Source organism: Adiantum capillus-veneris, chromosome 6 (assembly GCF_014529385.1).
Source record: "Adiantum capillus-veneris isolate H3 chromosome 6, ASM1452938v2, whole genome shotgun sequence".
In the NCBI taxonomy this organism is placed as follows: domain Eukaryota; kingdom Viridiplantae; phylum Streptophyta; class Polypodiopsida; order Polypodiales; family Pteridaceae; genus Adiantum; species Adiantum capillus-veneris.
The window spans coordinates 45,770,263-45,795,257 of record NC_140936.1 but is presented as its reverse complement, the minus strand read 5'-3'; the positions used below and the strand labels follow the sequence as shown (position 1 = coordinate 45,795,257).

At 44.9% G+C, this 24,995-nt stretch overlaps 1 protein-coding gene across 2 annotated transcripts in view; it reads right to left on the bottom strand.

Moving 5' to 3' along the window:
• The window catches only part of LOC147455450 (protein ACCUMULATION AND REPLICATION OF CHLOROPLASTS 6, chloroplastic-like), a 43,003-nt gene extending 22,179 nt beyond the window's left edge, over positions 1-20,824 (bottom strand). Inside the window, exon 1 of one of the 2 annotated variants that reach the window (XM_086514239.1) lies at positions 20,318-20,824. In XM_086514239.1, coding sequence (XP_086370365.1) covers positions 20,318-20,728 — 411 coding nt within the window. In that variant the 5' untranslated portion in view covers positions 20,729-20,824. The remainder of the gene's footprint in view (positions 1-20,317) is intronic. The other variant, XM_086514238.1, reaches the window with a different exon arrangement.
• Between the last annotated feature and the right edge of the window lie 4,171 nt (positions 20,825-24,995).

The following is a 24,995-nucleotide window of genomic DNA, read 5'->3' as shown; positions in this document are numbered from 1 at the left end:
GCTATTGATTGCACAATCCTCGTACAATGGTCTAAATGCAATGGACTTGCCTCAAGGTTCCTTTTCGTTCTTATGGAAGGTAGAGCCTTCCGTTCTTAATGAGAGAGTGCAATGATCGCAAACAAGTGAATGGACACTGTGCGTGCAAGTGTATGAGACTGAGAGATAGAGAGAGAAGAGAATACAACACCAGAGACGTAAAACCCTCCTCCGAAGGCCCCACTCTCGTCGGCGAGAGTGGTCTACTATTGATTGCACAAACTGGTACGAAAGTGGATGCATGTGACTGATGCAAGTCTAGGCTAGATCGATGACGACGACGGGGATGGCAAGACCGATCGAAGGGCTGAAAACTGAGGCTTCCTATTTGCTGTCCAAAAACGCTACTGGCTGAAATCTGATGTCGCCTTGCTGCTGTCCAAAAAATGCTGATGGCTGAAATTATCTAGCACCAAAAATGCTGGTATGGGCTGGTCTTTGATGGCTGAAATCTGTTGGTCTTAGGGCTGAATTCTGCTGGTGCTTATCTGCTGAAAATCACCATGCAAGGGGGGCGATCTGTGGTTCTGGAAAACGCTAGAGATGAGATGCTCTGGCGATGCAACTGTGATGCAAAAACGCTAGTGCTGAAGGTCTTCTTGGCGATGGGTATCTGCTGAGGAAAACACCGAGGCTAATGTTGATGGAAAACGCTAGGGCTAGGGGAGTCTTTCTGCTTGGAGGGAAAACGCCACCAAGGGAGGTTCTGGCTGAGAAGTTGCCTGTTGAGCACTGGTGCTCCTACTGCCTCTTCTGCCAATTAGTGCTAGCCTAGGTTTGCTTATATACAAACTTACTCAATTTGCCCTACCTACTTTCCAACAAAAGTCACTTAAAATAAATAAGTGAAAAATGTCAAAAATAGGTAAAATAGGCTAAATGCATTGGAAAATTCCCCTGAAGGATTCTGATGGATTCTGATGGGAATGCTTATGATCATGTTGTGTGCAACCGAAGGATATGCATCTATACTAAGTGCCTGGGCATGCACGGTCTGCGAACAGACTCACAAAAGTGCCAAAACGCTTCTAAATCTAGATTGACTGAACCCTTGTCGTGTTGTAGCTTGTCCATGGACACATAGGGTTGGATGTGTCACGTGACAATTCTAGGGACTGAAATCTGCAAATCTTCTATCTGTTGAATTCTGACTCTATGTCGGTGAGGACGGCGATGACGACAACGCGACAATGATGCGTTGAAAACGCAGATGCTGAAATCTGTGAATAGCGGGCTGAATCTACAAACTCTGGCTGATCTGACAGTGCCACAAGGATATGTTGCGGGAAGGTGAGATCTGCGAGGTTTGGGGGCTGCTGGAATGCTATGGGCTGAACCGTCACCAGGAATCTACAAAACGCTAGGTGATGCAGCAACTGGAAAACGCTAGATGATCTGCTGAAAAACTGTTAACGCCAGGCTGATCTGCAACTGCAAAATGTTGGGGCTGATCTGCAATTGCTGAAAAACGCTGCTGGTCTTTGGTGGCTGAAAACGCTAGGTTCATTTGCCGGTCTTGCTAAGAAGGTGCATTGCCAGATGCTATTTGCTGCCTCTTCTGCCAAAAAGTGCTAGCATTAGCTTTCTTATATAATATTAACTTGCCAAAGTTACCCTACCCAGTTTCCCAACAAAGTCACTTGATAATAATAAGTGAAAAATGGCTAAAATAGGGAAAATGGATTCTATGCACTGTAAAATGCTCCAAATGGGTACTCACTGTAATCTTATGATCATGTTGTTGTGTGCAACCATAGGAAATGCAACTACTCTAAGTGTCTGGACATGCACGGTTTGCAAACAGACTCACAAAGGTGCCAACACTTCCTAAGCTAGCTGAACCCTTGTCATGAAGTAGCTTGTCCACATGCACATAGGGTTAAATGTGCAGGTGGCATCCCCTCTCATATTTCCTCTCTTCAAGGAAAAGTAAAAGGAACCATCCTTCAAGCTAAAAGGGATCACTAACGCAAGGAAAGAAGAAAACAGATATGTGGAAGTGTATAACCTAGATCTTCACCATTTCAATTTTGTTGCACCTAACATTGTATGAGTAAACTGTTCCAATTATCACATAGAAAAGTTTGTCTCTTTGATTGTTTTCTAATTCTCTGAATTTGACGCTCATTTGGTATCCCCAAAGGAAGTGATTGTTGCAATTGAAGTGTTTTTAGGCTGTTTTGGAGCTAACTTGAAACTGTAGGTTGGAATTTGAGATAAGAATGGTGATTTTGTCTTTGGAGCATCTCACAGCGATTGTAAAGTTCCTTGAAACCGGCTTATAGGGCGGTAGACTTTAGCTTTCACCCAATTCTGTACTTGAAAAACTTTACGACACTAAGGAACTTTACGAATCACAAATAAACCTATAAGTGGAATTAACACTTCAAACAAACCACGGCTTGGCAGCTAGAGCGCTACCAAGCAGACAGCGACACCCTGTAGGCCCCAAAGACTGGCGCCCCTTTCGATATTTCTTTATTCTTGCCCAAAAACCCACTGTCCTCTCCCTTCAACAAGGCAAGACCAGTGTTGGCAACTTCCATAAGCTAAATGAGAGTAGCCACTTTGTTCTTTGTACAGTAATCTCGATGCCCTCTAGGAAGCCCACAACAATACTTCTCAATCTGCTCTGTCAGTGGCACAAACCTGTAGAAGGTTACTGAGAGCAACGCTTTACAAAACCTCCGAATGTACTCCTGTAGGCCCTTGCAAGTAGCCGCAGTGACTTGGTGCCAATCCGTCATGACATCAGCTTCAAATTCATTTGACAACCACGCAGATGCAAACATTTTCTTGAAGTATACCCATGTGACGGGTGCTTGTCCTTGCATCAACAGTGTCGTCCACCATGTAAGCGCATTACCTTTCAAGAAAGTGGCAACTCTCTGGACCTTAGAGGCCTCTGTAAAATTCCCCCCTGCATAAGCTACATCAAACTGTTGGAGAAAAGTAAGAGCCTTCACATTATCCTGAAAGCCACTGAAAGTATCAAAATTCACAGTTGCACGACCTTCTTTGTAGTCTTTTGGCTTTTCCAGTGCTCCCAAATTGTCATAGGGAAGCCTCTGCAACATGGGCATTGTAATAGGGATCATCGACGCCCCTTGGCCATTGACATTTTGAGTCATTGGTGCCATATGTGGCTGCCGGTAGGAAAGACCAGCCATGCCAAAACTGCCCTGTGGCACTCCAAACTGGCCCTAGTTGCACTGAAACCCTTGCTGCATGCCAATATTTCCATACATGGGTTTTGGCATCATGCCTTGCATACCCCCAAACACTGTTCCTGGTATATAATGCTGGTTTCCAAGCGCATAACCAGCCATGCTCTGAAACACTGATCCACCACCGAAATAACCAGGATGTTCTGTGGGCAGTGGAAAAAATTAATGCATAGCCTGGAAACCGGTTCCCTATCCATTTAATGCAACATGCGGACTCTTAAATGTTAGATTTACACAACTCTGGTGCTTCACAAAGGTCTAGGGAACTTCCTTGTACGGCTAGTGTCTCCGGGTTGGCCACCCATAGCATAGGTTGTACCTTGTCTGGCTGCCCGAGTTTGGGGCCGGTCGCCCACTTGAGTTGGGCTCCCACCTTGGGCACTCATATATATGGGGCCAAGGGGTACACATTTCATTATAGATCATCTGATAATTGTACCGGTCTTCTTGTTTTGGTAGTCATGGAGGGCTGATCCCCCCCCTACACCTAGTGTTTGTGTATTTTCTCTCTCTCTCTCTCTCTCTCTCTCTCTCTCTCTCTCTCTCTCTCTCTCTCTCTCTCTCTCTCTCTCTCTCTCTCTCTCTCTCTCTCTCTCTCTCTTCCGCACACGTACACTCTCACAAGGTATCAAAGCTTCAGGCTCTCCATGGTCTGGGTGCTTCCGCATCAGGTTCTCCTCCCAAGGGATCAAATCAGCCAGCATTTACTGTAGATCTGCCAACGTTTTGCACAAGCCAGGCACGCGAAGGAATCTGGCGTTTTTCTGTCGCGGAGGACACACCTCCACCTGCGTTTTTTGCTCCCACACCTGGCGATCACCTTCTACACCTAGCGCTACACTTCTGGGACTATTGATTCGCCGGAAAACCCTCTACTCCTGTCATAAACCAATGACCACCCAGGCAGGACCAAAGGACAGGCTGTACGGAGTCCCAGAATCTGCGATGTCTGTTGACTGTACGGAATCCCGGAATTTGCGCTGACTGCTGAAGTGGCAAACTGTATGAATTTTCGTAATTTGCGCTGGCTGCTTTTCTGGCAGTTTTTGGGACCAGATGCTTTTGCTTTTGAGTTTACTGCTTTTGGGGCATCCCTTGTAAGAATAAATAGACCCTTTGGGGCCTCACTCTCAGGGGCATCTGGACGCAGAGGTCCCCTCGGGAGTTGTACTTTGCTCAAGCATTAATATAAAAACAAATACCGAAAGGGGCGCCAGATTTTGGGGCCAATACCTCTGGGCACGGAACTACACCGGGCCGTGTCGACTCAAATTTGAGATTGTGAAGCATTTTTAGTGATTCTCCCGTGTGTCGTGTCAGAATCTCGACTTGGGGTGTCCAAGTCTGTGAGACAGCTCCACTTGTGATTTCAACCAGATCTGCGTTTTCAGGTAGATCTGCGTTTTTGGACAGCATGACAGCGTTTTTAGCAAAGGGGGACAGCGTCAGCCTTGGCCCACTCGATCTTGCCTCCTACATGGCTCGGCATCCGGCGCCTTTCCGGCGAGATTCCTCTGATTCTACTACAGTTTTCAGCATAAACACCTGCCGTGTTTTCTCTGTTTTCAGCCCACTTTGGGTTGCTACATTGATTCCTCACCCTCCCCAAACCCTCTGCACCTCTCCGGACCATGCCGGGAGCGTACGAGCACGCTGAAAATCGCTGGACAGCAGCGTTTTCGTCACCTCGCAGTTGCGTTTTTGGGTGGACAGCAGACACATGGCTTGTGTTTTTCACAGAGGATGAAGTTACCTCCCGCAAGGACACCATCCAGTGGTGGTCCGTGCGGTCTCTCAGTGACTTGCAGTACATGGTAGCTTTTACATCGGCTTCATCATCTACGGGTGCATGATCCTTGGGAGATCCATTCATTCCAACCATCATTCGACGGTTGCGCACTCCAGAGGGGGTGGTGACTTGTGGTTTGCTATGGACACACCTATGCACTCATCAGAAGAGTTCACACGAGATATGGCCATGCTCATGGTATATGGGATTCCTACATTCCCAGAGATGACACCACCATCTTGGGTGGACAGACACTTACCACTTGACCTCGACACGTTAGATCACTTGCTTATACAGGAGCACCTACATGGACTTAGGGAGAGGATCCTGGATCTACAGGTTCATTGCTTGGATCTACAGACTGGAGTGGAACTTCAGTGCTTTGGAGTCTCTTGGAGCGTTTACCTGCGAGATGTGGGAGATCAGGCATCACTACACGACTACATCCGGAGTCACCTGGAGCTTGGCTTGGATGGTAGTGCAGTTGCTCTTCTACACTCCTGATCATTTGGATTGCTACCTTCAGAGTTGCTTACACTCACCCTCGGTAACCTTACAACAGACTTATCCCCCGACCTGGGCAGTAGGACACTCCCAGCTCATTTACATAGAGAGCCACCTCTCTCTATGTAAATGAGCTTGGATGCAACGTCACTTGGATGCTTTGCATAGGTTTGCCCATGAAAGTGGTTTGTCTGTCAGCCTTGGTAAAACCAAGGTCATGGTATTTAATACCACCCCACAGTGGATCAGGAGGTCAGCACCCGCATTCACATACGGCCACGAGACAATGGAGTATATAGATGCTTACACTTACCTTGGAGTGGTTTTTAGTGGACCAGCATTTTCATTGAGGAGAGCAGCAGAGACTAGATTGACCAGAGCCCATGCAGCATTGGGTAGACTAGAGAGGATGTGTTCACAGGTTCAGTTTCAGGAACCTCGAACAAAGCTCTGGCTCTTCGACACTTTGGTGGCTTCTGCATTGCTCTATGGAGCTGAGATATGGGGACCTTCATTGGATCATCGCGGGAGGACGGGTCGCGCTGATGGATGGGGAGACATGGAGAAGCCTCTGGTCTCTATGATCTCGCGGCTCATTAGGGCCAAGGCTTCAATAGCGCTATAGTGACACAAGAGAGGGGAATGGGATACAGATGCTAGAATGCACCTGTATGAGAAGACCGACACCAGATTGGCCCCTAACATAGGCGCCCCTTTCGGTATTTCTTTATTGTTTAAAAGAGGGAATATACGCTGTGGTTCTTTCCAAGCTGCCCCGCACAACCTTGGCTGAATTTTGACTGTTCTGGCTTGATTTCGGCAACATAACTATACTAGAACCCTTCACAATCAATATTCCCACGCATTGGCCGACTTTCCCGACGCATACGGGCACTTTGCAAAACCTGGCGAGAATCTGGAGCACGCTGAATTCTCTGTTTTCAGCCCTCAAAATGCGCCAGATCGCCTGTACAACGGTCCCCTTGCGTCCCCAAACCTCCTGGGGGTATTAGGGTCCATTTAGGGCCAAAACCCTAAACCTGCAAAAATACACAGCAGGCTGTAATTTACTGTTTCGGGCTCCGTTTCGCGTGCCGGTCACATCCGTAGCAAGTCCTCGAGCTCCCGCACCTGTAGGGCTACTTGCCCTTTGAATCGGACGAGAATTCTGGCGTGAAACCTCTCCGAATTCACCTGTACCTGCGGGGGGATTAGCCGCTAGCTAATCCAGTACCTGTGCAAGAGGCTCTTGCCTCGGCAATCGCGCATGAACCCACACAACTGTACATTGGTCAAATGAAGAGCCCACTAGAGGGGCATAACATACTGCCAAAGGGGAGAGAGAGGGCAGTGCGTAGCGTGCAGGGCATCACTCCTGGCACCGCACTGTGCATCAGAGGGAAAGCAAGCACTCCATAGCTCTTAACCTGTGACCAATCTGAAAATGAGGCTCTCCCCCTCCTAAATTCAGCGCCACTTCTTGTTGCATGAGGCAAGTGCACCAGAAGGTGCCACTTGGCACATTTATAAGCATTTTCCAGTTTCGGGGTTGCCGTCTAAAAATATCCCAACCGGTTGCCCAGTTGACTTCACGGCAGAGTAAGAAAATGTTCCCCTTGTCATTCCGGAGGTAATGACGTCAACACATTTTCAGGTCCCAAAATAGCAGTTCCCTAAATTTTAGGAGATGCTGCCATTGTATCTTTCTAGGTCATCCGACCCTCTTTGTACACTGCGGCCACATCTAGAACTGAAATGTAGCCTCTGTAGCAAAGGATTTCCACTTTGGCTAGTCAATGACCCCACTTGGCTAACCATAGTCCTTGTCCAACCTTAGTGCTCTCTTGCCCTCAGGCCTGGACTCCCTCTGGACAGTTCCACACTAGCTATGCAATGCAGGGCAGTTAGATTTCCCGAGGGGTGTTTCCAAAAAGTGAAAGTAAATAGATAATAAGAAAGAAATCAACAAAAACGATAGATAGTAGTCACACGCTGGTGACATACCCCCCTCTTGAAATCTCAAACGTCCTCGTTTGCATCTATGTCGTTCATGCTCCTAGTCAACACTGATGTATTCAACACCTGTCGACACATGTACGACACATACATGCTCATTGTCAACCCTGGTGTATTCAACACCTCGTCGACTCATGTATTGCTTGCGTGTGAACCCTGTCCCAATGACATAGTGGTAGCTGCGCACTCTGCCATTGCTTTGAGTCACTACCTTTCCAATGACAAAATGGTAGCTGCACATTTTGCCACTGTCTTATAGTACACGTTGGATCCCGTAACACTTTCGAGCATACCCAAACCGACAGTTTAAGAATGTAGTTACACATATACTGTTCAATAGAAGCAATCACTGTATCCTTGACAAACTGACAAGAAATACTCACTTCTATAGCACTAACCAAACTTTTGGACATTCCATAAGAGCAATTGCCAAACTGACAATCTGTACAGCTCTAACATTCATGTAACAGGTATTTCATTTGAGCTCAATTTAAATACCATGTACATCATTTGTTTCAAAAGCCATTGTCACACTGACAATCCATTTAGCTTTGAAACTCAAGGGGTCAAGGTAGGTTGCAAATCGAAGGCTTCAAGGTAAAGTGATAACACAGTTGGTGACTCTGCAAGTTCACCTTCTTCCATCCACTTAGCATCCATTGGTGGATAGTTTCTGAACTTTACCAAGTAACGCCTAGCAACCTTGCCTTTCACTTTCCTTTCTTTGTGTGCCAAAATCTGTTCAGGGACCAAGATCTCGTCAAGTTCCTCGACTTCCGGCTGATCTTCAACTGGCATATCTTCTGGCATAGGGTCTGAGAAGACTCACATGAAATGCATTGTGAATCTTCCAACTGTCTGGCAATTTCAGCCTATATGCAACATCACTGATTATGTCGCATACTTGAAAAGGCCCATAGTAACGCATGCTGAGCTTTGGAAACAGTCTTTCCTTGCCCTTCATCTTCTTTAACCTTGCCTTTTCAAAGCGTAAAAGCACCCAATTACCAAGTGAATATACCACTTCACGACGGTGACGATCAGCTGCTTTCTTTTGCTTTGCCTGAGTCCTTTCTAAGGCCACTTTGACCTTCTTATACATTTCATCCATGTCCTGAACATACTTATCTGCTTCAAATATCTTGTCTTTTGTATGCAGTATGGGAGGAACTTTCTTGCCACCTTCAACTATCTCAAAGGGTGCCTTGCCAGTTGATGAATGCACTGTATTATTGTATGCATACTCCACCAATGGCAAATACTGCTCCCACTTTCCTTTATGCTCTGACACATAGCACTTCAGCAGATCTAGGACGGTAGAATTTGCCTCTTCTGACTGCCCATCTGTTTGAGGATGAAATGTCGAAGAGAATTTGAGCGTTGTGCCCATATTCTCAAACAAGCCTCTCCAGAACAAACTTGTCATGCGTGGATCACGGTCGTTAACAATCGACTGTGGCATGCCATGATACTTGAAAATATTGCTCATAAACAAGCGTGCCATCTGATCTGGCTTTATCTTCTTCCTGACAGGAATAAAATGAGCCTGTTTGCTGAATCTGCAAATAATGGTCCAAATACCATCGTGTTCTCGGAAGATCAAAGATAAAATCCATAGCAATACTTTCCCATGGTTTATCTGGAATAGGTAGTGGTTGCAATAACCCTGGTGCCTTTTGCCTGTCAAACTTGACCTTTTGGCATATTAGGCATTCTCGCACAAAGGCATCCACATCTCTTCTTAATGTAGGCCAGTAGAAGAATGTCTCAACCGCTTTAACTGTAGCATCGATACCACGATGCCCTGCATACGGTGGGACATGACTCTCTTCCATCACTTTGCGTCGCAATGGCTTTGTGACACACAATCTGCCATGCATCATCATGAACCCGTCTTTAAGAAGATAGTGTTCATGACGTTGTCCATCCATTAGTTGCTCGAAGACCCTTGCAAAATCTTCATCATTTGCATATTGTTCTCTCATATCATCAAGTTCATGATGATAAGGAATCGACACAGCTGAAATTTGTGGCTTCCTTGACAAGGCATCAGCCACAACATTCTTCTTGCCTTCCACATGCACAATCTGAAAATGGAACATGGACAAGATATTTGCCCATCGCATATGCTTCTCAGATAACTTTGTTTGTGTCAAGAAGTATCGCAAGGTCTGATGATCCGTTTGGACAACGAAATCTGCACCTACCAGGTAGTGTTTCCAACTTAAGAGCGCATGAATCACAGCCAGTAACTCTTTCTCATAGACCTGCATGGTCATCTCTGGCCCTTGCAAAATTCTGCTCTCATAGGCTACTACCCTGCCATCTTGCATTAGCATTGCACCAATGCTACTACCGCAGGCATCACACTGGACCACAAATGACTTCCTAAGATCTGGCAACACAATGACTGGATCTGAAGTCATCTTTTCCTTTAAGAGATTAAAAGCTGAAATCTCTTTTTGTGTCCATCTAAAGGTGACTGCCTTCTTTTGAAGAGCATGTAAAGGTGAAGCAATCTCAGCGAAATTTCGGATAAACCTTCTGTAATAGGAGCATAGTCCCAAAAAGCTTCGGACATCATGCACCGTCTTCAAATTTGGCCATGACTTGATCGCTTCAACTTTTGCAGGATCCATTCTGACACCATCCTTTGAGACAATGTGTCCCAGAAAGTGAATCTCTTCCAGAAAAAACTCACTTTTCTTTGCATTGATGAGCAACCTATGAGTGCGTAGCTCTTTGAACACAATGGCCAAGTGATGCCTATGCTCCTCTTCATTCTTTGAGTAGACTATCATGTCATCAAAGAATGTACCAACAAACTGTTGGTGTGGACGGAAAATTATGTCCATCATCCTATTGAACGTAGCAGGAGCATTTGTGAGACCAAAGGGCATCACTAAAAATTCGTAAAGGCCAAACGTCATTCTAAAAGCAGTCTTATGCACATCCTCTGATCTAATGCGGATCTGATGGTACCCACTCTTTAGATCTATCCTACTAAACATAGCTGCTGCTCCTAATTTGTCCATAATATCATCAATTCTAGGTATAGGGAACCTATTCTTGATGGTATTCTTGTTCAGTGCACGGTAGTCGATGCACATACGCCATGAGCCATCCTTTTTCTGCACCAACAACACTGGAGAACAGAATGGAGATGAACTGGGTTGAATCAGCCCCTTTTCTAACAACTCCTGTACTTGGCCCATTATCTCTTTCTGCTGAGCCGCACTAACCCTGTACGGAGGCTTATTTGGTGGGCTACTTCCTGGCACCAAATCTATCGCATGGTCCTCGGGTCTCTCTGGAGGTAATTGAGACGGTAATGAATCGGAAAAGCAGTCACTATACTGTTGTAAAAACATTGACCTTTCTTTATCTAGCACAGATAAATTTGATTCATCACAATCTGACACTTCACGTGCAAAAACCAAGTACGCAGAAAGATGGTTTTTCATTACAAAAGTAATAGCAGAAGCTGATACAGTAGGAATAGACTCCCCTTTAAGCTTTACATCCAGAATGTGAGTCTTTCCCCTGCTCTGTACAGTGATCTTTTTGTTGTAGGCATCCATGATTCCCTGTACACGAAACAACCAAGGAATACCTAACAACACATCACATCCGTCCAGTGGCATGATGTAAAATTCTTCAGCATCTACATAGAACTGGATATGTAGACGCAACTTTCCAATGATGGGTGTCACAGCCTCTGTATGGCCGGGACATGCCAAACCTGCCTCTGCTGCATACCCCATCTCTTCAGGTCTGATTCCCAACTTTGAAGCCAATTCTGGGGAAATGAAGTTGGCTTTGGCACCTGGATCAAAGAAGATAAGCATTGTTTGATCCCTGACCTTTCCCCATGCTCTGCAAAGCTCACTTGCATCTGAATTTGGCTCATCGCCCACCATATCTGGCACTAGACCAACCATGGGCTTCTTTCCTTTCTTGTCTTCCTTGTCATCAGAATCAGCTGGCCTTTTCTTTGTAGGACAATTGTAAGCAATGTGGCCAGGCTGCTCACATATAAAGCATTTGTTCTCTGTCCTCAGGACCTTCTTTTGCTCTTCCGACTTGCGAGGAAAACGTCTTTTCCATTTCTTTGCTGGTCCTTTTTCTGATTCAGCCGTAGTTTTATCTTTCCCTGCGTTGGCTGACTCCTGAGTCCCTTTAGGAGCCTCATTGGGAACGTGCTTCTTGGCTGAATTTTTCTTGCCTGATCCTGCCTTGACGCCAGTGTTAAATTCACAATCTTCTCCCTTGAGCAAACCATTGCCAGTGTTTGCTACCTCGATGAGCTACGTCAAAGTAGTGACTTTTGTCTTCGTGCAGTATTTTCTCAATCCTTTGGGTAGGCCACAACAGTATTTTTCAATCTGTTCTATCAATGGCACAAACCTATAGGAAGTTACTGGAAGTAGAGCTTTCCAAAACTTCCGATTGTAATCATCCAGATTTCTGCAAGTGGCAGCATTTAGCTGGTGCCATTCTGTCATGACATCTGCTTCAAAGTCATCAGATAACCATGCTGCTGCAAAAATCTGCTTGAAGTAAATCCATGTGGACGGAGCTTTCCCTTGAAGCAATAAAGTTGTCCACCATTGTCCCGCATTCCCTGTCAAGAAAGTGGCTGCCTTGCGGACCTTTGAAGCCTCTGTAAAGTTTCCCCCTGCATAGGCCTTGTCAAACTGCTGGAGGAATGAGAGAGCCTTCTTCCTGTCATCAAACCCTGTAAAGGTCGTGAATGACACACCTTTGCCACCTTCTTTGTACGGAGTTGGCCTCTCCAGCGGCGTTAAATTGTCATATGGAAGTGACTGAAACATGGGAACACTATTAGGGTTCATTTGTGTTCCTTGGCCGCTATTAACTTGACCTGGAAATGCCATATTTGGCTGCTGATTTGTAATTCCAGCCATACCAAAATTTGCCTGTGGCATCCCAAATTGGCCCTGAGTGCTCTGAAAGCCTGGTAGCATGCCTGTGACACCATACATGGGGTTAGGCATCATCGTTTGAGCACCCCCGAACACTGTTCCTGGCGTGTAAAACTGATTTCCAGGTGCATGACCAGCCATGCTCTGGAATACGGATCCACCTCCAAAATAGCCAGGGTGTACTGAAGATGGTGGGAAGACCTGTTGCATACCCTGTAGGTTGCTTCCCTGCCCATTAGAGCCAGCTATAGGCTGCTGAAAGGTGGCGGGCTGAACTGGTACAGCTTGAAAAACTGGCATCTCAGCCACCTGTTCTTGCACCTTAGGCACAGGTTGTGGAGACTGCATGTTCTCCGTCAAGTGTACAGGTGTTTCCATTGACTGTGCGGTATGAATCACCTATGCTCGAGCCTTAACAGGCTTTTGAATATGATCCAGTGACCCAACTTGCTGAGACGGAACAGGAGGTTGCACAAAGGCTAAAAACCTCGGGTTCTGCATTACTTGTGTGAACATAGCCACAGCAGTAGCCAACTGGGTCCTGAATATATCGTCATCTGTTTGTGGTGGTCTTGAGGACTCACCCACTTCATGTGTCTGTTGACCCTGTGAAGAGGAAACCTCTTCAGTCACATCATCTGGTCTGTCAGCCATAATTGCAATTCCCTGTGTCTGGTCTATGATCCCCTGTGTCTTCAAGCCCAAAACTCACCAAGGCTCACTTCTATGGGAAAAAGTGATTTAATCCCGTCGATGGAACCATGAAACCGGCCTGTTCAATCCAAAAAGGGCGGTAGACTTTACTTTAAACCTTGATTTAGCTTTCACCCATTATTAGTCGTCTATTATACCTGCGCTATAGTGACACAAGAGAGGGGAATGGGATACAGATGCTAGAATGCACCTGTATGAGAAGACCGACACCAGATTGGCCCCTAACTTAGGCGCCCCTTTCGGTATTTCTTTATTGTTTAAAAGAGGGAATATACGCTGTGGTTCTTTCCAAGCTGCCCCGCACAACCTTGGCTGAATTTTGACTGTTCTGGCTTGATTTCGGCAACATAACTATACTAGAACCCTTCACAATCAATATTCCCACGCATTGGCCGACTTTCCCGACGCATACGGGCACTTTGCAAAACCTGGCGAGAATCTGGAGAACGCTGAATTCTCTGTTTTCAGCCCTGAAAATGCGCCAGATCGCCTGTACAACGGTCCCCTTGCGTCCCCAAACCTCCTGGGGGTATTAGGGTCCGTTTAGGGCCAAAACCCTAAACCTGCAAAAATACACAGCAGGCTGTAATTTACTGTTTCGGGCTCCGTTTTGCGTGCCGGTCACATCCGTAGCAAGTCCTCGAGCTCCCGCACCTGTAGGGCTACTTGCCCTTTGAATCGGACGAGATTTCTGGCGTGAAACCTCTCCGAATTCACCTGTACTTGCGGGGGGATTAGCCGCTAGCTAATCCAGTACCTGTGCAAGAGGCTCTTGCCTCGGCAATCGCGCATGAACCCACACAACTGTACATTGGTCAAATGAAGAGCCCACTAGAGGGGCATAACATACTGCCAAAGGGGAGAGAGAGGGCAGTGCGTAGCGTGCAGGGCATCACTCCTGGCACCGCACTGTGCATCAGAGGGAAAGCAAGCACTCCATAGCTCTTAACCTGTGACCAATCTGAAAATGAGGCTCTCCCCCTCCTAAATTCAGCGCCACTTCTTGTTGCATGAGGCAAGTGCACCAGAAGGTGCCACTTGGCACATTTATAGGCATTTTCCAGTTTCGGGGTTGCCGTCTAAAAATATCCCAACCGGTTGCCCAGTTGACTTCACGGCAGAGTAAGAAAATGTTCCCCTTGTCATTCCGGAGGTAATGACGTCAACACATTTTCAGGTCCCAAAATAGCAGTTCCCTAAATTTTAGGAGATGCTGCCATTGTATCTTTCTAGGTCATCCGACCCTCTTTGTACACTGCGGCCACATCTAGAACTGAAATGTAGCCTCTGTAGCAAAGGATTTCCACTTTGGCTAGTCAATGACCCCACTTGGCTAACCATAGTCCTTGTCCAACCTTAGTGCTCTCTTGCCCTCAGGCCTGGCCTCCCTCTGGACAGTTCCACACTAGCTATGCAATGCAGGGCAGTTAGATTTCCCGAGGGGTGTTTCCAAAAAGTGAAAGTAAATAGATAATAAGAAAGAAATCAACAAAAACGATAGATAGTAGTCACACGCTGGTGACAGCTAGACACCAGGAGGACATGGATACGGCCAATACAGGAGCTAGGCACGAAGATGGCTTCCTACAGAGAGCATTTTCTCCAACTTACGGAGGACGGTTTTGTGACGAGGCCCAGATACATGGACACCCACTTGTATCATGGGATACGATATGCTATTGGCCAGATACACACATCTTCACACCAGCTACGGATCGAGACTGGGAGATACAACGGAGTACCAACAGAGGCCAGGACATGCCCCATGTGTGACATGGAGCCTGAGATAGAGTTGCACTACACATGCCGCTGCCCCGTCTACTACGAGATACGAGGCCGCTTCCACTGCTTGTTCAGAGAGGGATTTGGACCACTCTCCAGAGTGATGCAGTACGAGGATCAGAGATGCCTGGGTTTGTTTTTGCTCGAGCTGCGCAGACACAGAGAGAGCCTGACGAGAGGACAGGCTAGGCAGTCTCAGAGACGGATCACAGACTTCTTTAGAACAGATACCGGACACTCGGAAGAGCTACCACCAGAGCAGAGTTTGTCGCCTTACACTAGAGGCACACTAATCGATCGAGCGACCGAGATGGGGAGATCCAGACGCCCACGACTGCACGATGCCCGGTCAGACTACTGGCCATGGAGGAGATTGATGAGATCCGCCAGTGACCGATGCTCGATCTCTTGTGATTTAGCTATCCCAGCTAGCTGCTTAGTTCACACCTAGCAGTTTAGGATTCCATAGCATTGTATTTTCATTTTGTCATTTTGTTACTTTTGTTACTCTGACTTTGTATCAGATCCACCACATTGTAACTTTTTTTATCTCATAAGTCACTTTGGCCTTTTGAAGACGTTAATATAACATTTCATTTCATTCTCTCTCTCTCTCTCTCTCTCTCTCTCTCTCTCTCTCTCTCTCTCTCTAAGTTCAATGATTTTAAAGTTTTCGTTTGTGTATTGCTATTGATTTCGCGCTTGGAGAGTCCAAGCCTGTTACAGAGAGTATGGAGGTACCAGAGCATAAGAAACGGGAGGCTGAGGTAGAGGCTCGAAAGCAAGAGCATGAAGTGATGCATGATCTCATCTCCACTCTTGCTTATTCAAATGATCAGAGATACCACACATACCAATTTGGATTATGAAAAGCTTGCCAAGACCACTACGGAGGCTACCAAGGTTACAGAAAACATTGACGACCCGATTCCCAAGATCCATCAATGAGTCATCAACGTGCTTGGGATCAGCTCAATGCAAGGATCCGATCTTTTTAACTTCCTCAATCATACGCCGCAAGCACATGAACATATTGGGAATATGAATATGCTCTAGAGACCTTAACCACTTGGAGAAATTTTACAATAGGATGATTCCTAGCTAACCTAGGAGTACAATTGTGGAATTTGGACCCTTGACAGTAAAGGTCCAATGAAATATCACATTAAGATGCAAGAGATGAAGCAGGTGATTCTTCAGGCAAGAAAGTTAATCTCTTCAGAAGACATGGCTATAATTTTGATGATGCATTTGTGTAACAGGACGGCACCATGTGCCAACGGAAAAGAACAGATTGAACAAACTATAGACGCTTCAAAACAATAGAACTGAAAGAGAGAGACTTCGCACGAGACATGGAATGGCGAAATTCCACCCCCAGAAAGCATTGGCCCCAAACTGAGGCGTCCCTTTCGATGATTCTTTATATTAGTTCAACACGGTACAACACTTGAGGCTCTGCTCTACATCTCTCGCGGGTAGAATGCCAGAGAGCGGGCCCTTGTGTATATTTAAAGGCCCTTGGCCATCCAAAAGTAGTTTACATGAAAAGCATCAAGTCTAAAAGCAACTGGTTCAAAAAGCTGACACAAGAGACTGCCAACGCAATTCACGAAAATCCGTACAATTGCCACGTCAACAGATAGTGCAAAACACGAGCGTTTGTAAAGCAAGCTCCAACGTCAACAACAAGTCCATGTAATTTCAGTGTGTGATTGTGTCTTTAATTTAGGCCCCAACAGTCCGAGTTCCATAAGTTGTTGAATTTAGGATTTTAATCCTAACCCTATTCTAATAATAGGCCACTCGGTGCGAATCTGTAAGTTGGTGAGGCTTCATCCTCTTCTACTTCTGCTAGGGTTTAAGCCCCTCGGCCAAGATCTGCATGTTGGCTAGTGTTAGGGCTAGGGAGTCCTAACCATCTAGGTCTTCAATCGCTTGACACATCAGCAATTCGTGACAATTTGACTCTCGAGAACGCGGCTTTCTACTCAACCTTCATAACTTCAGGGAAGACCACTGAGTTGACATGGGAGGAGCTTGCTCCCATGGTGTTGGATCAACAGGACACTCGTGAGAGACCCAAGGAGGAGATGATATGTCATAATTGTGGAGAGCAAGGGCATATTCGGAGGAATTGACTAAAAAAGTCAGAGACCGGTGAGGCGGCTACTGCTGCACCTGTTCCCGCTTTTACACACTTGGTTCACCTACCTTCATCTTCATTAGGGACTCCCAAAGACTTACATATGGATAGCACTCTTGTCAGCCCAAAGGTACATATGGTGGGAAAAACCAAAACCCCATGCAAATGGGTAAAATTTGGGAAACCCCAAATCTTGACCCAAAATAACCGGCCGGACCAAACTGAAAGCATTCAGCCATGCATCCCACATGCAATGCATGTGAGTAGCCAGCCTGCAAAAACCACTAGCAATACAAATATGTGAATAATAGTGAAGCAATAGGGGATGAAACTCTAACAACTCTCTCTCAGCTTGCCCACCAGTGCATGGAAAAAGTTCAAGGTAAATTGACTATATTGGAAGGTTTTTACACTACACTTCTCTAAATTTAGGTTTTCTCACCTTCAAAATTTAGAGGTTAATGTAGGTGGGAGTGCACTAACCCTAGGTTTTTTCCGAGCATTGTTGCCCACACGTAAAGCGGACCGGATTTTTCATTGTAAAACGCGGAGCTATACAACGTGTGTTAATGTGGCGCTGTACGGCAGTGCTAACATGAAAGTTATCATGCCAAAGTGCTTTTTGGGCTTTGATTAAAATAGCCAATCATCTTTAGATTGCTTTTGAGGGCCAAGTGGCAAGTGCGTCTAAATTTGAGGCAAGTGTGCATTATAAACAAATCAAAGGGTGCATGGTCAAACATATAGTTGTAACCTATAATTTTAATCACTAAAGAAATACCGCCAAGTGCACTTGACTTGAGGGCCAATCTTCTTCGAAGGGAATACACCTCTCTCATGTTGTCTACAAAGTGGAAGTGCTACTTATTCTCTCCAGTTCAAGTCTTTCAATTACAATTTTGTGTATCGGAGTGGGTCATCCGTGAGCACGTTGTTTTGATTATGTGGCTGTTTATTAGAGCCTGAGTCAGCCCAACACTGGGCGCGGGGCGCCTCCTAATTCTCACTATCCAATTGTATGAGCACTCCCTTGAGTTATTGAATCTCTCTCTCTCTCTCTCTCTCTCTCTCTCTCTCTCTCTCTCTCTCTCTCTCTCTCTCTCTCTCTCAGTTTGTCTCCTCTATTTGCTCTCCTCTCTTCATTCCTTCAGACATAGATCTCCACCCTACTCTACATTACATCACCCTCTCTCAACTGTTGTATACTCCACTCAGTCATTCTGTAGAGGTCCAATTCTAGCTACCATTTTTGTTCTATCATTCAATTTTTCCTTCTTTCTGATGATGTAGGAAATCTCACATTTGTACATTCGCATGTCTCATAAGCAAAGTTCGGAATCTAGAAGATGTTAATTAACTTTCTTTCTCTCCGTGTGTGTGTGCGCGCCCGCGTGTGTGTGTAGGTAGTGTGGGTTATCCACTGGGTTGGAATGTATCGGCAATGCAAGAACTGGATTGGGTGATCCAACGTCTGCATTCCAAGTTGAATTATTGGAATTGTCCACGTGGCCACTTCATGTGCGTCTCAGGATTGTCCAATGCATCCTTGTGGCTTATGTGCAGTTTTACTTGCCTTTGTTATCCTGGCCTTGGTTGTGCTTGCAATCCCTCATGTCCAATAATTTAGAGCATTTTTGGCGGACCTCGTCTAGCAAGAGGGGCCTTCAGCTTCTATCTATGGACAAGCTCTGTTACGCGGCTAGGAGGGTTGAATATTTTGGACTTGAGACGTCATCTTCTGGCTCGGAAAGCTATGTTGTTGCCAGTTTTGGTGGAGCAACAACAACCCTGGGCTCTCATGGTCACACATTTCTGTGTGCACATTGTCACCCCTTCTTTTGGTCGTTGGAAACTGACTTATTGGGATGTTGTTTTTGGGAAGCTTGAAGGACACATTCCTGGATGTCCATTTACTTCTTCTTTGATTGTTGATTGGAAGGTTGTCACTTCCCATTTGGCTTGGGATGGTCGACAATCCTTGGGGGGTAACTCTCTTCGCCTAGAGAGTCTCCATTGGAGCAGGGTTTTTGCTTCGACTTTGGTTCAACGGTCTCCTCGCAAAGCGTATTTTCTTTCCCAAAAAGGAATCTGTCAGGTGCATCAGGTGGTTGATGACTCGGGTTATTTTCTTTCGCTGATGCCGTCTCCCGCTTTCGGTTGGGCCTTCACTATTCTCCTCTCTGGCGGGAGATTCAAAGGATGCTTGCTGCTCATTCACCCATTCCTCCTCTGGAAATGGACTCTCGCTTCTCTGATTGGAATCTGGCTACTACTAGATTGGACTACATCTCAGCTGCCAGTGTCTATGCCATCCTTCAGTCTGATGTATGGATTGTGCATCGGGGTAATCAATTGTGGTCGCTTTCCGAATCATCCTTGTGGTGGCAACACACATTGTCTCGCATTTGGCAGAGTCATCTGCCTTTGAAGGAACGTGTTTTCTTGTGGCGGTGCTTGGTGAGAGCTCTACCTGTTTGGCAGTGTGTTGCATGCTCGGCATATTGCGCCTTCCCACTGCCTCAGATGCCTTGAAGCTGAGGAGACCGTGCCACACTTACTGTTGCTGCTGTCGTCACTCCAGAGCCTTCATTCGGCAAGTGTCAACTGCTCTTCGACTGCGTTTTCCTTCCGGCTCTTTTCACAGATGATTTTGGCTTTTTGGGGTGCTTTGGTCACCACAATCTCAGTTAGCATTCTTCTTCACCTGGTCAGATTTTGGACTATGTGGGCCATCTGGCATCATAGGAACTCCTTAATGTTCCAGGGCTCTATTTCAAATTATCTCTTGGTCAAGCGCTGCATTTTGCCTGTGATGCAGCCTTCGGAGCCTCATAGTGCTCCATGTTTTGTATCCCTTTCTTTTCGTGGTTTTCCTCGCTTTGAGGTTTCCCACTTGTAAATTAATCAAAGCAGATTTACACCCAAAAAAAAAAAGTGTGTGTAGGTAGGTGGTTTCAAAGTCTAGTTTTTTTTCTCGTTATATGCCTTTTATTGCATGATAGCCAGAGTTGAATGAAATGAACGGATGTGTTTGCTTTGTCCTCTATGTCGAATCGACCTCTACAAGAAATTAATCTCTCTCTCTCTCTCTCTCTCTCTCTCTCTCTCTCTCACACACCCCTTTGTTGCCCGTAAAAAAACAGATTGAGCAAACCTGGTAGTAATCCAATGGAAGGGGAACTGATCTCTCAGTGAGAGCTGGGAAGGAAGAGGAAGAAAGAGCACCATTTGTCTTGCCATTAGTTCTATTGACAGAACTAGAAAGGGATGCAGGGTCAGCAGAGTCGTCCGGGCATGGGTCGAGGGGAGCAGCGGCATGGAGGTCACGGGAGAGCCGGTCTGCCCACTTAGCTGCATTGCACGAAAGGCCCCTTTTGGAGGATTTATTTTGGCTATGGCGCCTACATGTGCTGTCGTTTCTGCCAACTGTGGCATGCAAGGCGGAAGAGAAAGGAGAAGGCGAGGGGGTGGAAGCTGTAGGAACTGCTTCTCTCAATCTGTGCTTGCTGACTTGGGGACTGAGGAAAGGCCCAGTCCTACCAACGGACACGCTTCCGCCTCTCATTCCTTCAAACGACTGCTCTGTGGCATTTTATTCACCGAACACGCACTCTCTCACAAACACGCACATAATCTTCTCTCTCTCACACACACATATTTGTGTGTGTGTGTGTGAGAGAGAGAGAGAGATATATATGTGTGTGTACATACGTGTATCCTCCACATATACATTCATATATGTGCATGTGTGAGTCCTTGTGTGTGTGTGTTTGTTTTGGGGGGGGGGGGGGGGGGGGGGGGGGGTGTTGGTTGTTTACACACATAAATGTATGTATTTACGTATTTATAGAGCCATACCGGTAAGTTTGTAAAACTCTATACATACACACATAAATGTATGTATATAAGTATGGATGGAGCTACATATACATACATACATACATACATATATATATATATATATATATATATATATATATATATATATATACATACATACATACTTACATATATATATGTGTATGTATGTGTGTGTGTGTATCTCTTCATCTGATATAAAAACATGTACACATATGTAAGTACTCTTTTTTTTCCTTTTTTTCTATTCGAGTCCAAGATGAGAGGGGTGTATTTATTTGTAAATTTACGTATATGGCTATCGTTAAATCTTAAATCTTATTAAGGTCTTCCAGGTGAAAGAAAAAAGTGTCCATTTTTTCAAAGAAAACCTCTAAAGAATTATAATGAAGTAGCATTGTCCCCTCGTTACCAAAAATTTTGAAACTAGAGGAAAATCTTCAAAGATTCTCTCTTTCATTCGATTTGCTTCTCACAACGTCACATTTGCTCCTCTTTTTTTCGAGAAAAGCAGGACCTGGCGAGTATTGCTATTTGCAAAGAATTCAGGACCAGAGTGTTACTCCAGTGTTACTCCGAGACTATTGGCATGGGCTCGGGAAACATTTTTTGTGGACCCGGCTTTGGAACCTTTTCACACACGTTAACTCTAAATTTGACAGGGATAATCACACTAGAAATTTCATATTATAACTAAAAATTTCATAATTTGAACCAGCTTGAGAACCTTCTTGCCCAAATTTGAGCCGACCATTTTTCATTTCGAACAAGCTTTGGATAAAGCGAACCTATCTTTACCCAAGCTCTGAAATTTTAATTTGGCATTTGTGATTTGAGAGAGCTCACGACGCATCTCTCTCTCTCTCTCTCTCTCTCTCTCTCTCATATGGAAGAGGTGAGTGAAAGGGAGCGTGGTGGGAATTGCAAAGATTCCATGAGTTTTGGCAACTATCGATTTTCATTTCACGCTTTCCATTATGTATGTGCGAGTAAGTATATTAAATTCCATTTTGAGTAGTAGCTACGGGTTACCCAATCACGAAAAATCAAAATTGCTTTTATTAACTAAGAAGATTCTATGGAGAGCAAATTGAAGGTTGAAATTCAAGAGACAAAAGCATAGGTTTTATCTCTTGGCTCTCTCTCTCTCTCTCTCTCTCTCTCTCTCTCTTAATCTTCTTTCCCTCTCTCTCTCTTAATCTTCTTTCCCTTTGTCATGTCTTCTTCTTCGTCACCTTCGTCTCTCAACGGTTGGTTTTCCAAAAGCTAGAGACCATGATCTAGGTAGAGCCTCTCCCGACAGGGGAGACAATTGGGAGTGGAGATGTGCGGATGAATTGCTCAAAGAGAAAATTGTGACGGCTTGCGAAGCGGCATTTGCACATGCAAAAGGTTTGCTTAGGGTACAAAGTACGCTCCAATAGGATGCACGCTACAAAGAGAGGGGGTGGTCGACCCTTCAGGTCAGCAATGAGAGTACAACAAGGCGTCGATCATGAGGAAGAGGGATTGCAAGGCGACACAGGATGCCACATGGCAATGGTAGGTGCAATCAAGGAGATGATGCGAGGTAGGATGAGATTTTGTTTTCTTTCTCACAAAAAAGCCTTTTATTATTAAATTTCTCTCAGTAGTCTTATATAAGGCATTTAAATTTTCACTTTGTTTTAATTAATTACTATGTTTATTACACCTATCTTTTCTTATAAAAGCATTAAAATATACTTTTTTAAAAATTATAAATGAATCTCTTTATTTTATTTTATTTATTACTTCTTTTTTAATTTTTTGTTTTGGAATGTTGATATGAGCTTTTCACCTTGTTATTTAAGTGGAGATCTTCGTAACATGAGGGTTTTGTGATTATGTGTGTATAATGGATAATACAATTTTATATTAAAACATAACAAAAATGACATGTGATTGTAAGCACTCATTCATACTTACTCCTCATAACTTTCATCCCTCATTAATTTCAACAAGCTTACGTGACTTTTACATTCATACTTACTCCTCATAACTTTCATCCCTCATTAATTTCAACAAGCTTGCGTGACTTTTACATTCTATGCTCCCCCACCCCACCCCACCCCACCCCACCCCACCCAAACACACACATTTTTTATTTTTTATTTTGCAAAACTCACAATTGTGAGTGGATGGTATTAAGAACATAAAAAATATACACCAACCTCGAGCTCAGACCGAGCCAAAGGATTACAAGTTTTCTGCTCAAGAGAGAAACCACAACTACTCCTAGGCTTTACTTTATAATGTGCATACTACATTATATATCTTAACCTCACTCATGTGTGATGTAGAATACATTACTACATAAATGTAGAGAATATCATATCCATGCAAATATATGTATGCTCACTTACATACATATATAGTAGTCCCACTTCTAAAATGTCAAGTTTCTGTTTGTCTACTCTAAAACCTTCACAAATCAAACATTTTATTTTATTTTTGTCTCTTTATGCATGTGCCAATGATCCAATGTGTGGAAAGTTTTCTTTCTCTAAATTTATTATAAGACTTTAACAACGCACAACTCACTCATGATCTTCATAAGCATGAAAAAGTATATAAACCATGACTAGCCCTGCCAATTTTGCTTTCGGGTTGATTTGAGGGAATCTTAAGATTAGATTGTTACCATATACATGTGGTAGTGATGTGTGTGAACACACTAGGACCGTCGGGGCATTTTTTCCCTCTTTAGGAGGTTTTTTCCCCCAAGCATTGTATATACGCCCATCACTCTAGGGCTATCTATCTTTCCATTGCACACTAAGTAACACACTCTCTATTGTGTGCCTTGAGCTTCCTTTGTCTTCTCCAAGCTGTGTGTGTTTCTCTGCAACCCTAATTCCAACAATTGGTATCAGAGCAGCTCACGTCCTCCCGGGCTTAGTCGCCAGCTGCTCTAGCACACGCCTGCTCACTTTCTCCGATTTCAGTGAGCTTTGGCAGGCGTTCGCAGGTCGACAAAATTTTTGGGAGATCTCGATAAGCTTGGTCTGCTCAGAATTTTGATTTGGGCTCATTTCGGCCTCCGTTTCCATTACAGGCAATACTGCACAGGCTATTTCGTCATTTTGTGCAGAATTTCTGTCAGTGTCGTTTTTTGCATAACAGGTGCCTTATAGTCTTCTACGGTTTGTGCTATATAGCACAGGTTGTTCTCGCTCCATTTCTCCTATTTTCGGGCAGTTTTCACATCAGGTGCAGCATTTACCATGGCTGACAACAACAACACAGATGTGTTCAAGATGTTTGCTGCTGAGGACAGGTTGGATGGGGACAACTACCCTATGTGGGCTTATATGATGCAACATGTTCTTGTGTCAAAAGGTGTCTGGAACATTGTGCAGGGCATTGATGTACGTCCTGGTTCTGAGGATGTAGGCGATGTTGAGGATGTTGCAGGTCTTGCTGCAAGGATTGCAGCTGTTAGAGTTGTTTTGCCTACGGCAGAACAAGCTCGTTGGGATGTTAAGGATGCGCCGGCTCATGCATTGATTGCGTTGTCTGTGAAGCGCACCATTGTTCCTCACATCCGTTCAGCAAAATCTACAAAACAGGCTTGGGATATTTTAGCAGGTCTTTATGCAAGCCGGAATGAGGCTAAAATTGCTTTGCTGCGTAAAGAGCTAGAGTCGAAGATTATGCATGAGGAAGATGATATAGACACTTTCCTTGCTAGTGTCAAGGATATCAATGAGCAGCTTATTTCTGCAGGTGAAGTCATTTCAGACAGTTCCCTTGTGCAGACTGTTCTTAATGCCATACCAGATTCCTACCAGACTTTTGCTAGTACTTGGAGACTGATGACCCAAGGAAATCCTGAAGTTGTCAAGTTTGATGCATTATGCACATTGCTGTTGCAAGAGTCACTTTCCAGAAAAAACAGGACTAGGCAGCGTGCAGTTGAACAGGCTTTTATTGCTTCTCAAAGAAAGGGTGGT